The sequence below is a fragment of the Hippocampus zosterae genome, chromosome 2, assembly GCF_025434085.1.
Source record: "Hippocampus zosterae strain Florida chromosome 2, ASM2543408v3, whole genome shotgun sequence".
In the NCBI taxonomy this organism is placed as follows: domain Eukaryota; kingdom Metazoa; phylum Chordata; class Actinopteri; order Syngnathiformes; family Syngnathidae; genus Hippocampus; species Hippocampus zosterae.
Window position 1 is genome coordinate 20,588,450 of NC_067452.1, and position 17,971 is coordinate 20,606,420.

At 42.9% G+C, this 17,971-nt stretch overlaps 3 protein-coding genes across 4 annotated transcripts; 2 read left to right on the forward strand and 1 right to left on the reverse strand.

Annotated features, from left to right (window-relative positions):
* Window positions 1–3,762: 3,762 nt before the first annotated feature.
* Window positions 3,763–5,640, forward strand: LOC127595449 (G-protein coupled bile acid receptor 1-like). The gene has a single exon (XM_052056967.1). The coding sequence runs from the start codon at window positions 3,872–3,874 to the stop codon at window positions 4,919–4,921; it is 1,050 nt and encodes a 349-aa protein (XP_051912927.1). The 5' UTR covers window positions 3,763–3,871; the 3' UTR covers window positions 4,922–5,640.
* A 30-nt stretch (window positions 5,641–5,670) lies between these two features.
* LOC127595444 (intermediate filament protein ON3-like) lies at window positions 5,671–12,075 on the reverse strand. Of its 2 annotated transcripts, none has more exons than XM_052056953.1 (9): window positions 11,817–12,075; window positions 10,955–11,163; window positions 10,822–10,882; window positions 8,874–8,969; window positions 8,647–8,811; window positions 8,447–8,572; window positions 8,034–8,254; window positions 7,560–7,585; window positions 5,671–6,856 (listed from the first exon to the last, which is right to left on the reverse strand). In XM_052056953.1, exons 1-9 carry the CDS (start codon window positions 11,976–11,978, stop codon window positions 6,675–6,677), a joined length of 1,248 nt encoding a protein of 415 aa, XP_051912913.1. In that variant the 5' UTR covers window positions 11,979–12,075; the 3' UTR covers window positions 5,671–6,674. The 2 variants fall into 2 exon arrangements, with proteins under 2 accessions (XP_051912913.1, XP_051912914.1); XM_052056954.1 differs by having other exon boundaries at window positions 6,721–6,902; window positions 11,817–12,072.
* A 764-nt stretch (window positions 12,076–12,839) lies between these two features.
* LOC127596277 (keratin, type I cytoskeletal 18-like) lies at window positions 12,840–17,900 on the forward strand. The gene is given in 8 exon segments (XM_052058563.1): window positions 12,840–13,409; window positions 14,130–14,212; window positions 15,400–15,556; window positions 15,631–15,792; window positions 15,865–15,990; window positions 16,826–17,046; window positions 17,334–17,368; window positions 17,662–17,900. Coding segments are annotated over 8 exon segments (1,377 nt in total). The 5' UTR covers window positions 12,840–13,055.
* The last annotated feature ends 71 nt before the right edge of the window (window positions 17,901–17,971 follow it).

Here is a 17,971-nt window from a genome sequence, read left to right on the forward strand (position 1 = left end):
CCTCCACCGGCCTTCCATCAAGCGCTGTGTTTAGATATGAGGCGAGCATGACAACTGTTGTGAATTTCAGACACACAACATAGTGTCGCCAGTGTGTGTGTGTGTGTGTGTGTGTCTGTGTGTCTGTGTGTGCGTGCATGTGTGTGTGTGTCGCTCGTTCAGGAAGAGTGTGCATCCAAGGGAGAATAAAAGTATATGTGAGTGAATGAGTGAGTTAGAGTGAGCTTGCATGTGTGTGTGTGTGAGAGCAAGAGTTCACGAGCGTATGGTTGTGTGTGAGTGAGCAAGTGATAGAATGTGTGTTTGTCTGTGTGGATTTGTGTCTCAAAGCGTTAGGAGTGAGTGAGTGAGTGAGTGAGTGAGTGAGTGAGTGAGTGAGTGAGTGAGTGAGTGAGTGAGTGAGTGAGTGAGTGAGTGAGTGAGTGTGTGTGTGTGAGTGAGAGAGGAATTGTGAGTGAGTAAGAGTGAAAGGTGTGTTTGATGAAGAGAATGTGTGTGTGAGGACATGGAGAGTGAGTGAGACAGTTTGTGTCTGTGTGTGCCTTTGAGTGAGTGAGTGAGTGAGCGAGCAAGACTGCGAGTGAAAGAGTGAACGTGTGCGAGTGAGTCCGAATCAGAGTGTGAGAGTGTGTGTGGGAGAATGAGTGCGTTTACTTCAGTGAGTAAATGTGCATGTGTGAATGAGTCCTGAAAGTGTCAGAGAGTGAGTGAGTGAGTGAGTGAGTGAGTGAGTGAGTGAGTGAGTGAGTGAGTGAGTGAGTGAGTGAGTGAGTGAGTGAGTGAGTGAGTGAGTGAGTGAGTGAGAGTGTGAGAAAGCCTGCGTCTGTTTGTGTGCACAAGATTATTTTTTCAGATATCCGTGGCTTTTACTTTGACTCATGACATTTGAAAGCACGCGATGGCAGCTGGATGTTTTGATCAGATAAAAGCCTGAGTCAGCACAAGTTAACTTTTTTTTTAATCAATGTGACCACTTTGCAAATGAATAAGAGGAAAACTTTTTTTACACTGTATTTAAGTTATTAAAAAGTGTATACAATTGAGGGTGGAAAAAAAATCATTCTTTTGTACATTTATTTTTCCTCTCCAGTACTTCTACTTGAGTACAAATGGAGAGTACCTTTGCCACCTCCGTTTGGTTCTCTGTGTTCCAGCAATCCGCTCACCAAATTGAGTATTCTCCCAGTGAGCATCAACCTGGAACTTGATTATACGACTTTAGACAGCGGTGTAGCTCAGAGCGCTTGCAAAATCTGGCTGCTGACCAATCTCAACCATGAATCTCATTCTGAAAGGAACAAATGTACACCCTGGCTGGGAGGGGGCGGGGTTCCGGGGGAGGGGGTGCAAGGGTCTAACAGAGCAAGTCAGTGGGTCAGACTGATGCCTCTCCTCCTTCTCCACCTCTTCATCCACCTCCTCCTTCTCCTCTGCCTCCTCGTCTGCCTTTTTACGGCGTGCGGACAGACGGACGTCTGGGCTGATCTCCCGCAGTGTCTTGTGACGTTTCCCGATCTTGGGATCCACAAAAGGCATTAAAAAAGAAGCGACTATGATCATCCGACCACAGATGTGACGGGCAGAAGGGATGATAGCAAGTTGAAGTGATAAGACCAGACGGATCTTGGATGAAAGGTAAACCTGATTTCGCTGACCTAGTTTGGTTGCAAAACGTTCGCTTTGTAATATACCATAGGTTGTGGGACTTGCAGGTCTTCCTATAACACAGCATTGAATGGGCGGGTGTGATACAGGATGCAATCTACACATTGACATGTGTCTCATGCAAGGGTGGTTTTATTGGCAGGTTCTGCAAACATCTTCCCTGCTTCATAAACTGCAGTTTGATTCAAGATAAAAAGCATGTGGGATCTTTTTATTTTTTTTTAATGCGATCATAAGCACTGACCTACATTTATAACCTGAATTTGTTTCCTGAAATGGAATTTGTCTTTTGTCTTCATTTTATATAGTTTCACATGGCCGCACCACTCCCAGTCAATAAAAGTGGATGTTAATTTATTTTTATTTTTTTGTCCACTCAGACTTTGGCCTCGATGTCTCTGCCATGTCAATCTAATCTGCCCAGAGCCTTCACAATCAGTAGTGCGGGCTGAAGTCAATGAAACAAGAGGCCTCTTTGGATTCTGTTTTTCCCTTCGGGAATTACCTTTCCTATTTGAGCGAGGTAACTTGGTATTCTTGGAGGAAAGCTTGCTCGAATTCTAAAAAATGCTTCGGACAGGGGACACAGTGCAATTGATATTCTCATCATTTATGGCAGCAGCATTACGGCAACAGGACCCCAAGGAAGTGTAGCGACTCTACATGACGACCGGTGACGTGCGTTTATGACCGGCGAGGCACTGACTGGAGTCACATCTCAAAATATGAAGTCATACGAGAAGATTGGCCGACATTTCTTTTTTGAATTTAATTGAAACTGTCATGTTCTGTCTGTTTTGATTGGGTTTCGGCTCCAGCTGGAGTGAAGGGCATTTCCCTCCAGCAGGCGCACCAATTTTTCTTAATCAAGCCTTGACGAGTATTTCAGGACCGTCAAGTTTCCAAGTCGCTGCTGGATTAAGGCCCCTGCTTTCTAGACCTCGCGCTACTTTCCATCGTCGCTCTCGTTAGTCATAGATTTTCGTTACTCGTTCAATTTTTTTCTTACTGCTCTTGGTCTTTGGCTTCACGTTATTGGCTTCTTGACATTTGTTTATTCTCGGTGTTCCCAAGTACATTGGCTTTTGCAAGCGCTTTTGTTTATGTGTTGCTTTTCCTAGCTCCTTTTGAGCCATCGATTTCTGCCTTTGTCAGTGCAGTTTTCTGTAAATAAATATTTTTTAGCGCACTTTGTGTGAGCTTCCATTTCTGGAATCCAAAAACATTATTCGCTTCGGCCTAGAATCGAACCGAAACATACCTTTTGAATTGCAGGATTGGTTTTCAAAGCTGTTAATTACGCTCCAATTAATTCAGCACTGTTCAACATTGTGAGGGCATGAAAAAAAACCCAAAGAATATTTAAGATAATGTTGATAGGTTTTTTTTCCCATGTCTGATTTTTTTTAATGAAGGGATTTATGCTTACCTTTACATTCATTTTATACAGTGATCCCTCGCTCGAACGCAGTTCACTTTCCGCGGCTTCGCTGTTTCACAGATTTTTTTGTGTGCAGTTTTTAAAATGCTTTTAACCCTTTAAATCAGAACGCGTTGGCGGCGCCGCGTGTCGACAGTACAGTATTTCCAAAAACTGTTAACGTTATTTGTTGAAAACATTTGGGTTTTTTTGTAATTGGGCCTGAAAACAGGTTTTGGTCTTTGATTTCATTGTATATATAGTTAAGTATTGTATAACAAAGTTTCACTTATCACTGGTTCTTTTTGGAATGTAACCCCCGCGATATACGAGGAATTACTGTATTTATTTTATATTACATACACATTTGGTATCATAACTACACCTCTGGTGTTTTTTTTAAATAGAGGGGCGTACAGTATATATATATATATATATATATATATATATACACACACACACACACAGGTATATTATATTTGTTGTTGTCATGTTAAGTATTGATTCAGAACTACTCCATATATTGTATGTTTGTAGAGAATTGATGGTTTCTGTAACTGATGTGGTATTTGTGGTTTTCAGAGATGAAGTCGAGTAACCAAAATGTGCCAAATGTGCAGGCCGCCACGACTACATCTCTGTTCGTACGTGTGAATGACAAGTGAACGTGACAATTGCGCTCTCACTTGAATTGCGGCGTCGTTGTCTAAAGTGGTGTGACTTGGGCGTCCCGCAGGGTCATCGCATATTGATGGGAGTGCAGCTGCTGCGTTCACATCCCCAACGATGGACTGCGGCGAGCCTAGCGCTCTGCTCAACCGGGAACACCTCATCTACGCCATCACGGTCCCGCTGTCGGCATCTATCATCCTGGCCAACCTGGTCATCATCTTGGGGATCATGTGCAACCGCCAGCTCCACAACACCCCCAACTACTTCTTCCTGAGCCTGTTAGTGGCGGACCTGTGCACGGGCGTGGCTCTGCCTTTCATACCTCTGATGGGACTGAACCGCGAGCTGAGCTTCGGCTCCTGCCTGGTGGCGCACATTTTCCCAAACTTCCTCTTCCTGGCGTTTCTGCTCAACCTTGTGATGGTTCACTACGAGCGTTACATCTGTATCGCGGAACCCTTGCACTACAGCAATTTGTGGATGCACCGAAGTTTTCCCCTGGCTCTGCTGCTAGTATGGGCGCCGCCGCTTCTGTACGCGTCGCTGCCCGCCTTCGGCTGGAACAACTGGACCGGCCCGGACTGGAACGGCTGCTGCGCGCGTGGCCAAAAGTTGAGCCGCTCGTCAAATTGTTCCACCAATGTCACCGCGTGCTGCTCATACAGACGCGTGTTCCCCAACGCCTTCATCTACCTGGAGGTCTACGGTCTCGTCCTGCCTGCCATCCTCACCATTGCCGCCATGACGGGACGCGTGCTGTGGATCACGCGGGGCCAACTGAAGGACATCTGCCGGCTCCATCGCTCGGTGGAGCGCGGCCAGCCATCGGACCGGGAACAGCGGCTGAACATGCGCTACACTCGCTGCGTGGTGGCCGTGTCTCTGACCTTTCTTGCATGCTGGGTTCCTTACCTCATCTACATGCACGTGTGCATTGCCTTCTTGATCAGCGACACCAAATGGAACTCCAACACACTCATCGTACTCTCATGCACCGGTATCGGCAGTATGGCTGTGGTGCCGCTGGTGTTGGGCCTCGCCAACAGGCAGTACACAGAACCGGCGTACAAGCTGCAACAGAAACTTCGAGACAGGTTGAGTCGGAAGATGCGGACTTCAAGAGAGCCTGAAGTGAGGGAAAATACCAATGACAATCTTGAGTAGCTCCTGTTCAGATGCAGCTATAGACATACATTATTCATGGTAATCTTTGGCTTTCGTTTGAAAACAATTGAAAGGTTCAAAGGCATAAGACATCTCCGTTTTTTGTCAATTAAATAAAAGGATTTTTTTTTCATTTCCGATTCCAGGAAAGCTAATACGGAAACTTTGATTTAATAAAAACAACTTCCAAAGCAGTTTTAGAGGTCAGTTTATCACAAAGCTAAACAATTTCATGAAAAGATTTCAAAATGTTTACAAAACACAAGAAGTTCGCCCAAATAATGAGTATTATGCTGGAAGCAATGGCAACGTGAACTTTCGCCTCCGGATATCCGCCCGAGTTTGATCATGGGAGTTGTGTAATGTGTGTTTGCTTCATTCTTGCCCCACTATCCTCTGACTGAAAAAAAAAAGCCTGAACATTGCTAGTCAACAAACAATTGACTAAAACAACCAGTGTGTTGTTTGTGCTAGAATTCGGGCAAATGCTATTGCTAGCTTGTTTGGAGCCAACAGCTGAAAATAAGTAGCTTCAAATTTACGCTAGGCAGATATGACAACAATTCGACATCTTTTTTGTCAAAAACGTTTTTATTCCTCTCACATTTAAGTGTACACATTGTAGTTAGGTTTGATGGGAAAAATTTCCACCAGTTCCAGTCCATTTTGAAAATCCCTGCTGTACAGTACTGGAAACTCAGAAGCAAGAACTCCGTTTTTTTTTTGGGGGGGGGGGGGGGGGGGGTTGAGTGAACACTCTTCTAACGATAGCAGTAGGAGCCTGAGATGTAGTTGTATTAAAGTATCAGACCACCTTGCACAGGCTGCCAATGAGCAGCAGGGCAAATGTGAATGGGGCATTGTTACATTTGACGCAGGAAAACCATACTCATGACAATTAGTCGCCAGATAATATGGCATTGGAGCGCCATGTCCTGTTACTTTGGCTGCACTTGAAATGATTGTAACCAGTTTCCCTCTACCTCCTGCCTGCAATGTTTACTCCCACTTTCCCGAGCAGCGTTTATCTATGTACTGGTATGCAAGCTGAGGAGGAGAGAGGGATGCACTCCCTAGAGTGGTCCATCTACAGTAAGAAGGAATAACATTGACCTTTTTTCCGTGCAGACGTTTATTAGGAGGCTAGAAATGTCACCATAAGGACCGCAAATGTCGGCTTTGTATATTAAAAGATGTGTTTGCTTTCAAAGCAAAGCCTATAAAGAGGAAATTGCATCTTGAAATAAATGTGGACTATATGCTGCATGTGGTATGTGTTTCCTTGACTGAAAATTGGCTTTTAAATATGTAGCATGTAGCACGTGGGTGGAAAGAAGACAGCGTGCAAAGATGGACCGAGGAGGAAGGGCAGACTTTAATGAAATTAGTCGCAAACAAGGTCTGAAATTATGCATGGTGTGAGGAGAGATGGGATACCCTCATGGGATCTGGGTGTTCCTCCAGCATGTTTAGTCCATGTACAAATATGTTTTCCACACTGGAAGAACACATGTCACAAAGACTTATTGAGGCATATTTCACATTTTACCAAATCAATCATAATCATAAACAAATTCTGTACTGCCTTACTGCCAAAATTAATATACCTGAACACATATTTTTCTTTACTTATTCATGAAGGAAGAACTCACGATGACATTATATGTTTAAAAAAAAAGCTCCCAAAAATGTCCATCCGATTTCTTATCACGACACGGATGCATGATGATTCCCTGATTCATACTGGGCTCTTTTAATCATCTGTGTAATGGGAACTTTGGGCCACCAGTTTCCCCGCTTCCACGTGCACCTTGATGAGCACGCGTCTCTCGGCTTGGGGACTTGCTGCTTGGATGAGGTAAGGTGTGATGATAGTGGTTGGTTTTGGGGCTTGCGGCTTCTCACGTGCTCCTCGCTGGGGAAGCAGCTGAAGGTCTGCGTGCAAGTAAGGAGGTGGATTGGTTGGTTTTGTTTTAGAAATCTGAGCAAAAGAGAGGTTTGGATTTAGTGGAACACAATGCTGTAATAACATGAATGCAGAAGTTGTTTAAAATACAATTTTATTCCTTTTTATACTTTAAGTACTATTTATGGTTTCCCCCTCAATTACAATATAGTATAAAAGTCATCTGGAATGTGTCCATTCTCAGTGGCGTGCAGTTCCAGTGGCACATGCAAAATTGTGTGCATTAATTCCTGTCATGCACTTAAATCCAGATTCTTTCCCAAACTGTTTTCACCAATTAAAAAGTTTTGTATTTTCTGGTCACTGTACCATCGTGCTGTATGCTGTGAAATAAATAGGTCATTGTTTCCCAACCTTTATTGAGTCAATGCAGATATTTTTCCACGTCGTTTTTCACAAAAACAGATAAAAACATTTAAAAACTCAATATTTTTAACAAGGAGAACAGCACACTATAATATTGTAATTCATAAAAACAGAATTACCGGTACATAAAATGTAAATAACCATGCATACACACATCCATTTTCTAATGAGCTTTGCGTGCTGGAGTCTCATTTTGATACCAAATGAGTAGGAAAGCGTAATAGAAATAGGTTGCTAAAAATCCAACATGTGATTTTGCACCGTACGGTTTATCACATTGGACATTCACTGCAGATAGTTTCTCACCTGAGGTACGTATGAGTTTGTTCATTCTGCAAAGAGACAGAGCAAAACACTGGGGTAAGTACTGCTGATCACCTTTCAGCAGAGGTGAAAAAAAGCACTCACACTCTGTGCTTAAATACAAGTGCAGACACTAGTGTTAAAAAGTCAAAGGCAGTGGCGCGCAGAGAGGGGACCAGAGAGGGCATGATACCCAAAGTCGAGAAAATGTTTGAATGTTGATTGTCACGTCCCCGCAAATACATGGGAAACAGACCTTGTAAATAATAATCACATATTAAATCACAATCGCAATACTGGGGGGGGTGTTCGCAATTAGATTTTTTTTTCAAAAGCATTCAGCCCTCACTCAAATACAGATACATGGAAAATACACTTATTTAAGTACAGTAACTATACTTCATTACTTGCCACCATCGTCTTTGTCTATGTTTAAAACAGGCTGCATGAGTACGTTTCCTCTTGGTTCAACTGTACCTCAGCTCCTCGCCTTCCAGCAGCTTGTGATAGGTGGTGATCTCAATATCCAGGGCCAGCTTGAGGTTCATCAGCTCTTGGTGCTCTCGGATCTGGCCGGCCAAGTCATGCTTGGCGCGCCTCAGGGCCTCCTCCAGCTGGGCGATGTCCTTGCTGGCACTCTCCAAGCTTTCGTCGCCTTCCATGATTGCATTATTGATGTCTTTCTTCAGAGACTCTTCCTACAGGCAAAGGAATATGCAAATGACTGTACTCTATGTCCCAAATTCACACTTTCGAGGCACTTTCTCAGACTTTGGAAAGAACCTGCGAAAGGTGCCGACTGCCCCTTTACTTTGACCAGAGCCTTTTTTCTGTATCTGTACATCTAGTTATGTTAAGCGTGAGTACTTTTGCGACCTCTGGACACCAACCTTTCTTTTGAGAACATTCAGGTCTCCATTCAGCTTCTGGATGAAGCGCACCACGTCTGAGATCTCTTTCCGTATGTCCCTCAATTCTTGCTCTCGCTGGCCCGCTTTCAAAACCATCACATCCATCTAAACGCAAGAGAAATCAATCAGGAGTGTCAATCAATCGGGTAACTTCTGACTTGTAACGTCTTTCCGCTCACATTCTTCTGGTTCCAGTGCTCGGCTTCCTCCCTGGTGCGAGCAGCGAAGTTGGCGTACTGACTCTTGACATTCTCGACAATCTCATTCATGTCCAGGAACCGATGGCTGTTTTCTCGTATGACCACTGTCTCGTGATGGATTTGAGATTCCAGCTCTTTGATCTCCTGCGAGGAGTGCCGCAATGTCAGCGGGGGTAAAAAGCAAACGGAATAAACTTCCTTGTTACCTCCTCATAGCCGACCCTGAGGAAATCCAGCTGGCCGATCAGATCTTCCAATTCCAGAGCCAAATTTACAGCTTCCAAGTGACCTTCATCTGCATCCTTTTGCAAAGCACAATTTCATACATGAGACCCATGACTTTTTATCCAAAAGTGTCCTAATGCAGTGATTCCCAACCAGGCTGCTGTGGTTAATCATTAGGTGTGCAGTAGTGAGAGGTAGAACATATGAATGCTCTTCCACTCGGCGCGGCTGAATTATTTGCGAGTCAGCCAATCCTCCCTCAAACATCTCCAGTTGGTCCAAAATGCTGCTGCTCACTTCCTAACTGGAGCTCATAGGAGGGAGCACATAAATTCAATTCTGGTCTCCCTGGGCTCCTTGTACATTTCAGAGTTCACTTTAAGATGATTTGACTTGTCTTTAAATCTAGAAATCATCTCGCTCAACTTTACATCTCTGAGCTCATCCAGCTCTAAGTACCTGCCCAAAGCCTCAGGTCAGCTGACCAGACACTACTGGACGTGCTGAGGACTAAGCGGAGGCTAAGAGGGGATCAATTCGTTGCGGTCGCTCACTTTTGGAATTACCTCCCGTTAAACGTTAGGCAAGCCACCCTCCCTGTGGCCATCGTATGTGAAGATACTTATGTGTTTGTTTACAATAAAAATCCACTGTGTCTGTTCTTGACCACGTGATACATTATAACTAACGATGACAGGCCATCTTAAAGGTAGAGTGTGTAGAATGTAGAGCCATCTAGTGGTGAAATAATAGAATGCAACGACCTAAGCTCAAAGCATGTGCATGTGCATTTGCCTTTACAGCAGTTCCTATACTTTTTGTTCTTCTACTTTTTTCCTTTCATAACGTTGCTGCTGTAAATTGGGAATTTCTCCATTGTGAAAAGAATAAAGGTTTTCTTATTCTTATTATTTCGAAGCATGTGCACTCCAGTGCCTTGCAGAACCACTTTTTGCAAGCCTACCACCAATTTCTTCAGCAGAGGTGCAAGGAAATGGTTAGCCCAAACGACTTGGAGTATTCCCACAAGTGACGGCGTAAATGCATAGCATGACTGTACACGCTGTAGTCATCATATTGAGGAACTACCTTGGCTAAATTGGTCTTCTTCAGGTTTCCATAATAGAAAGCTGGGGGTGAAACATGGCAGCCTCCTGTAGGGGAGGTGTACCCTATGTAATATAATTAGCAATTACTTCACCGACAATTATATATAGAAATTATATTGATGTGATTTTATATTTCATATTTTTTTCCATATTACTGAAGTTAATCGAGGGGTTTTGAAATATTGAACAGTGAAAAATCAACACATTTTTACAAAGTGTCCCTTTTTGCTAACAGTCATTATGTTGTGTTGGCAATCACAGAGGTGCTCTTTTGGTACACATTGCACTTCATATTCTTTGTTGAGCGTGAAATTATCTTCATTTATTTTGTGCATGCAATACTTTGTTTTCAATTTCTACCCCCCCCCCCCCCCCCCCCCCCCAATCCCTTCGGTTTTGCTGCTGTAAATTGCAAATATCTCCATTGTGGGACAAATTAAGGTATTCTAATCTTTTTCTTATCTTAATCATTTGGACATTATCTGTCTTTTATGGACTCTTTACTCCAAGCAACGTCACAACTTATTTCTACGCAGCGACTGCAGTAACATTAGCCAGTGTGGAAAAACAATCCCCGCAAAGCTTCAAGGCAGAGATTTTGTGTGTTCCTTTTTATGTTATTGACTTTTTCAAATTATTCACTTATTTTGCTTATTATTAAATGATTTTGCTATTTATCTAACCACACAGCCACTAAAATGCATACAGTGTTTTCTGGAAGTTTTATGCTTGCAATATCTGTTTGTTTGTGTTCAAATATATTTTACAAATTACAAGCGTGTTATAAAGTTTGGAGAAGCAACAGTAGTAGCTACAGTACCTTTTTGGTGACGATAAATTCATTCTCCAGTTCGGCTTTCTTCAGCAACTCCTCCTCATACCTGCGGCCAAAATGGCATCAGAATTTTAGTGCCGGTCGTCGACAGAACGTGTCAACAACATTGAGCTGTCACCTCTTCTTGCTGTTCTCCACCTCCTCCTGATTCCGAAAGAGCTCAACCTCCAGGTTCGCATGGTCACTTAGTAATTTGTCAATCTGCTGCTTGAGTTCCTCCTCCAGTTGCTTCACCACACCCTCAATTTTGCCCTCATAAGCTTCATGGCCTTTGAGGATCTTCAACTTTGTGTCCAGTTTTTTGTTTTCAGCCTCCTGGTGTTTCACCTGACACATGAAGACAGGTGATGGTTAGTATTAAACAAATAAATGCATGTCTTCATAATGATTTAAGAATCACAGAAACAAGTCCTCTCTTACATGGAGTGAAATATTTGAAATAATAATAAGCAGTTTCTAAAAAAAAGAAGTTTCAGTTATCAACCTGTAGACGCTCACTTCCACAAACAAATCTAACACAATACATAAGATTTTTTGTGTTACATCCAGTACAATAGATTTACACTGTGATAAATGTAAATTCATTTTACAGTGGTTTTAAATGCCTTTAAGTTCTACTCTTTACCTTCTCAAGATCAGATCTTTACGTTTTTTCAAACTCCAAGGAAGATTACACAATATTCTTATTTTCGAAAAAAAATCGATTCAAGTTTTATACTTTAAAATATAAAACTGTAAAATATTACAATGTTATATCCATCACTGTTTTTATTTAAGACATTCAAAATCGAAACATTTTGTTTGAGAAGCTATCATGATTATTTTTAATTTTGATTGTTTTTTTATTCCATCTTCCATTTTTCTGCATGTGGCCCTCAGTGGGAAAAAAAGGGTTGGACATCACTGATTTACAGCAAATAAAGTGAAACACAAACGAGTATCGTCCCCACACACAAATATGTCAATTTGTCATAACTGACCTTTTCAATCAACCTGACGAACTTGTCATTGAGTCCCACCATGTCGTCCTTCTCCCTGAACTTGCCTCCCGCGCAAATGTTGTTTCTCGGGTTGCTTCGGTCCGGCGTCGAGCTACCGCGTGGAGTGTACGACTGGCTGCTGTAATTTTTGCCTTTGGACATCGCGAGGCGCCGAGGACAGCGAGATTAGGCACAAGACGTGAGAACTGAATATCGGTGCAGGATGGGTTGAGATCACCGCGGCTCACCTTCATTTAAAGTGGGGAAGGGCCACCACGTGTGCCTCCCTGCAGCTCTGCCAGCCCCCAATCCAATAAGGAAAAAGTGGAGGTGGCAAAAGTCCTGACTCATTCTGTACTCAAGTAGAAATACGGATAATTGTGCTATTTTTTTTTTTAAAAAGACTGGCACTTCTTCGGTAAAGAAAGAAAGAATTGAATTGAATGCAACTTTATTGTCAATAAAATAAATAAATAAAAATAACATTTAAAAAAGAAGAAGAAAGAACATAAATTACCGTAAAAGCTTTTATTTATAGATACACTGACAGATAAAATCATTCATATACATATATATTTTATTAGTCTCATTTAATCAAGACATTTCCAAAATGCCACTGAGTGCTAGACCTAGATAGCGCCTAGAAATAAGAGTACATGTACTGTATTGTATATGCTGCCTGTTACTGTTCTACACTGAGAAGGATGAGTGTGTGTGGGGGGGGGGGGGGGGTCCACATTTCATGTTGCATGCTGTATTAGAGCAAATATGATTTTTTTCTCAAGATTATTCCGTGATGTGATTAAAAATATATACCTTAATTGAACAAATAAAGTGAATCAGAATGCGTACCCCCCCCCCACACACCTCCATACAGATTCGCGGCAATCAAACAAATAACAAGCCTATTTCGAAAAAAAGAAAAGGAAGACAGCAAAAATACCAGGACAAAAATTCAGAAAAATAAATACTCAAGAAAATATACCTAAAGATGATAAAAAGAAGTCCAGTGACGAAGTTATTTACCTACAGATCGAGGGGGAGAAAAATTGAAATAGTAGACCCGCAAAACTTGAATTCCAGCTTTGATGGGTGTTATCTATTAGCCAATAGGATCACCAGGGGCGGATTGGATTGGTGCGTAAAACTACTATAAAACCCCACCTGGATTCGTCGTCTCCATCAAGTTTTGTTGTTGCTGTCACAAAGCAGTCGCGTTTGATAGCTCATCATCTTACCATGCCTTCCAACACGGCTGCAAGCATGTTCGGTGGGGCGGGGGGACGGGGATCGAGGGCGTCGGTGGCCAGCTTTGAGGGGCTGCGTAATGTGCTGCGTAACCACTCGGACCGGGACTCGGCTCCGGCTCGTGCAGACGCTCCTGCCACGATCTCCGTCGTCCCCGCGGATGACGGAGAGACGCTGCGAGGTTTGAATGGCCGGCTGTCCGGCTACCTGGACAAAGCGAAGCAGCTGGAGGAGGAGAACCAGCAGCTGAAGGAAGAGATCGATGAGATTTTGGCGAAAAGGAAAACGGCAGAGGGCCGGGACTGGCAAGAGCTTGAAAAGCCTCTGAATCACCTCAAGAATAAGGTAGACGACACTTTGTAACATTTAATGCAACTTTTGCAACTTGTCTTGATGAGCCAAGGCACATATTTTACATTTGAAAAATCTCTTGGAACACCACCAAATAAAAATGTCACAAAAAGTGCTTTATATCCACAAAAAAAAATTATATTGGGTGAGGTGATTTTTATTTTATTTTTTTTTTACTAAATGCAAATACTCATCCTGTGTAGTTGAACACCAAACTATTATTCTGTTGCATGAGTGGTAACGAGCGGCTAAACATGTTAATTGTACCTTCTGCTATAGAGTGGATAATAATTGTGATGATCTGTGCCACAGATAAATAAACAAAGCAGGATGAAGTGGACCCCCTCAAAGTTGTGGTTTGGCATTGTTAAATTCCGATTCACAGAAAATCTCACAGGTTAGGAAAGGCCGGAGCAATAAAGGTATTGCTTTAGCACAATTTAGTAGCATCTTGGTGCCAATAAACTATTTTAAAGTGAGTTGAGGTGCTTCACTGAGACAAAAGTAGTGCCTAGCCGCCAACTTTGCCAGGTCTTCTGTTACTTTGTGTTATTTGAGAGCAGGGTTCACTACATATTAATTTTATAGCAAATTGATTACAATTTTTGGACCAGTTAAGTTAAAAATGAAAAAATTCTGTGCGGGTTTTGGGAATCACAGATTGAGTTTATCTTGAAGTACCTTTGCTCATACTGTATGTCTTTATTTCTTCAGATAAAGGACATCACCAAGCACAATGCCAAGATGCTGCTCCAGATTGACAACACCCAACTGGCCAACGCTGATTTCATAAACAAGTCGGTGTCATGAAGTAGACCTCTGTGTTTCCCAATGGATGGAAGAAGCTAAAATGAGTATCGCGTCATTAAAGAGAATAGTTTTGTGTCAAACTGAACGCGTACTGACCACGCCGAGTAAGACATGATCGTTATTTGGGTATATTGGCTTTTGAAAAATTTTTGAATGTGAAATATGTGCCTTGGCTCAGTGAAGGTTGGGAAACACATTGGTATCCAAAATAGAAAATAAGATGAGATGAAGTATGACTGTGTAGATTCTCAGTCATCTCATGGTAATGCACAAAACGTTGATTGGAGGCAACTGGACTCTTCTTGGTTGTGTGGAAGACATTTCACCTTTCTTCCAAAAGGCTTCTTCAGTTCAGAATTTGTGAACAATACAGGACTCTTGAAGCCTTTTAGATTTTCTGGATTTGTTTTTTTTTTTCAGTTCAATTTTCTTTTTTTGAAAAAATTGTTTGAAATGTGCAGCCCAATGGTTAACTGGTTAGCATGTGGGCCTCACGATGAAGGGGTGCAGTGCAGGGTTCGATTTGGGCTACAGCCTTCATGTGTGGAGTTTGCATGTTCTCCCCGTGCCTGCGCGGGTTTTCTCCGGGTGCTCCGGTTTCCCCCCACATTCCAAAATTGATTGATTGGACACTGAAATTTTTCCTGAGGTGTGAGTGTGAGCACGGATGGTTGTACGTCCGTGTGTGCCCTGCGATTGGCTGGCAACCGGTTCAGGGTGTCCCCCGCCTACTGCTCGAAGACAGCTGGGATCAGCTCCAGCACCCACTGCGACCCTCGTGAGGATAAGCAGATCCGCAAAGGGATGGATGGATGAATTTTGCCCGTAAACATTTGGGGGAGAATTGAATGACCATTTAGCTTGTCAACACCTGAATGGATACGTATTTGAAATGTTTTTAAACATTACAAATGACAAAGCCTTTAGATTCTGTTCTTAATTTGGGCTCTTCGGTTCAAAAATGTTCTCTGTATAAAAAAGCTGTTTGGATTTTCTTTTTGATTTGATCTCTTCAGGTTTTAATTTTATTTACAGTAAAATGTAGATGTGATAAAAAGTTTGGGGACGAAAGGAGAAAGGTCCAGGAGGAGTTCCGTTGCCTTGATTCAACTTTTGCGGACTTGGTTGAGGTGCCGGTAATAATCACAATTCCATGGCTGTTGTTGTATGTTAGGTTCAATGATGAGACGAAGGCTCGGAAGGCGATTGAAAACGATCTGGATGAGCTGAAGAAGAACATCGAGGACACCAACCGGAGCAACAAGCAGACGCAGAAGGAGATTGATGTAGTGAAGGACGAACTGACCCTCTTCGAGCAGGACCACAAAAACGCGAGTCTCAACACCAACACCACCGAATTGATCGCTGAATCCACTTTGTAACTCGAGTCTCTTTTGTTTTGTAGGCGGTAGACGACCTGTGTGAGAAGATCAAGAACTCAGAGGTGAGTGTGGAGATTGAAACTCCAAACTCTATCTTGCCCGAGATTGTCAACAATATCCGCAAGCAGTACAACAAACTTGCCACAAAGAACTTGAAGGAGACGGAGGACTGGCATCAGCGCAAGGTACCGGACATCCATACTCGCAATGCCTTCCGCTATAGCTTTTACTTACGTCATTGTGTGCATCCTCTTTAGTTTGAAAACATCAAAGTCGAAGAGGCCCGCAATGCTGAAGCGTTGCAGTCGGGCAAGACGGAGCTCAAAGATTTGCTCAAGCAGAAGCAACATCTGGAGATCAAGGTTCAAGGTGCGCGCAGCACGGTGAGCTATTCCGAAATTCAATGACCCATAAAGCAAGCAATTGTCTTTCAGTGTTTCCTCTCATTAGGGTGAGCTGAAGCCTATCTCAGGTGACTTTGTGTCCACTGTGGACTCTTCTCCAGCCAATCACAGGAGATTTACAAATCCAAAACCATATAATAGCACGGGTTGTTTATGGGGTAAAAGGGACTGCAATGAGTGTTTAAGTATATATTGTTCCAACTCCAACGTTTGGGTCTCTCCACTTGCCACCTCGAACTGCTTTAGTATATTAAAAAAAGGACAGGGTGCACAGGGACAAAAGTCGTCGTTCGCTCCCTTTTTTCACTCCTTTTCCATTTCGGTTAACATTCAGACAGACATGAAGCCGTCAGCATGTGACAGGGTAGACTTTGCAGTTTTTTAAGTATACGGCATCGTTCTCTGCTGGCTGTTGAAAGTCTTCAAGTGGAAAATTATGACGCTCAACATCTCTTTGTGGTGGTCAAAACCTAGAAGCTGCAGAATTCTGAATGAGCTGCAGCTGTTTGATGATCTTTCGATCTTGTTTCAATGATTGATTGAAGCAGTGTGGCGGCCATAAAGCCTCTCAGACTGGTGCTGGGCTAACGTTGTGGGCAGAAAAATGTCTTGCCAAGCAATAATTTTGGAATGCTGCTCCAATGTGGCAAGCCACTTTCATAGGAATTCGACGCTAAAGCTATAATACAGTCTGAGCTCTCAAATGAGGATGGCCTGAAGTCTGTCTGAGAGACATTTCAAACAAAACAGAAAAAAAGTCAAGTGTATAGTGACTTTTGGAACCCCCCCCCCCCCTTAATTGACCCATCTGCAGATCTACAATTTGGAGGAAAGCTTGAGATTCACTAAGGTGGAGAACGGGTATCGTCTGGGCCTGCTCAACCAGACTATCTTGGACTTGGAACAGCAGCTGAGGAAGGTGAGGGCCCATGTGGAGAGCCAGTTGGAGATGAACAAGGACCTGCTGTGTGTCAAGATGAGACTGGAGGCCGAAATCAGTAACTACCAACAGCTGATGTCCGGCAATGTTGACAGGTGGGAGCAGCAGGTTGACGTCAGCAAAAAAAAACAAACACACAAAAAAATGATGTCACACTCATGGTTGTCTGTGTAACCACAGACATGACTTCTTTTCAGTTTTGGCGGTAAGCCTCCTTCCTGGCCAGAAAGTAGTATTTTGTGTAGCATTTTTAATCTATATTGTGGTCACAGTTTACTTTTTTCTCCCAGGTCATGTCCATGGCTCTGTCCTTTTTATGTGATGAGAGTGGTGTGTTTGACATGCAGTGCATTACTGTTTGTGTCCTCTTCTTTTCTGACAGCTCGGACTTTTGTTTTGAGGATGCTCTGCCCCACGGTAAGTCTTGAATCCAAAACAAATTAAGTATGAGTCACCTGATCTCCTGGTAAAGTGAACCTAACCCTCATCACGTTAGTGGGGGGAGAAAGTGCAAGTCCTGTAGTTCAGTATTTGGTGGGCTTGGTGTCCATTTCATCAGCATGTGGACATTTCTTTGAATCTAACTTAAGTGCACTTTCTGCATCACCGCATGCAACATGATTTAACACTTCGCCGGAAGCAGGATGACCGAGAAGCATGTTCTGCAGGTGTGAGAGGAAATTCGAGCCCGTTTTTGTTTTCTTCCAAAGAAAAGCAAGATGGCGGCAACGTCTCTGAGGAGCAGGAAACGGCAAGAGAAGTTTTGAAGCAAGAAAATGAGCCAGCGCCCCTGGAGAGTCTTGAAGTCAAGGCAGAAAGTTCAACCAAGCCAGCCGACGGCCTTGCTGTCAAGAAAAATCTCAAAATTTAGAAGAGCTATTCCTCCTCATCCTCTTCTGAATCTGAAGATGAAAAGGCCAAAAATCAGGGTACAAAAGAAAAAGCTTGAACCAATGGTTTGTTGCGGTCAAATCCTGGACCTGCAAATTCACATTTTTGTCACAGAATGATGAATTATAG

Bases quoted from the DNA above. Each gene is read 5' to 3' on its own strand.
- LOC127595444 (XM_052056953.1), bottom strand. From the start codon at position 11,978: ATGTCCAAAGGCAAAAATTACAGCAGCCAGTCGTACACTCCACGCGGT. The intron at 10,883-10,954 runs GTGACAGCTCAA...TTTTGGCCGCAG, and splicing joins GTGGAGAACAGCAAGAAGAG to GTATGAGGAGGAGTTGCTGA. The intron at 8,573-8,646 runs GTGAGCGGAAAG...TCTTGCGTTTAG, and splicing joins AGCACTGGAACCAGAAGAAT to ATGGATGTGATGGTTTTGAA.
- LOC127595449 (XM_052056967.1), top strand. From the start codon at position 3,872: ATGGACTGCGGCGAGCCTAGCGCTCTGCTCAACCGGGAACACCTCATC.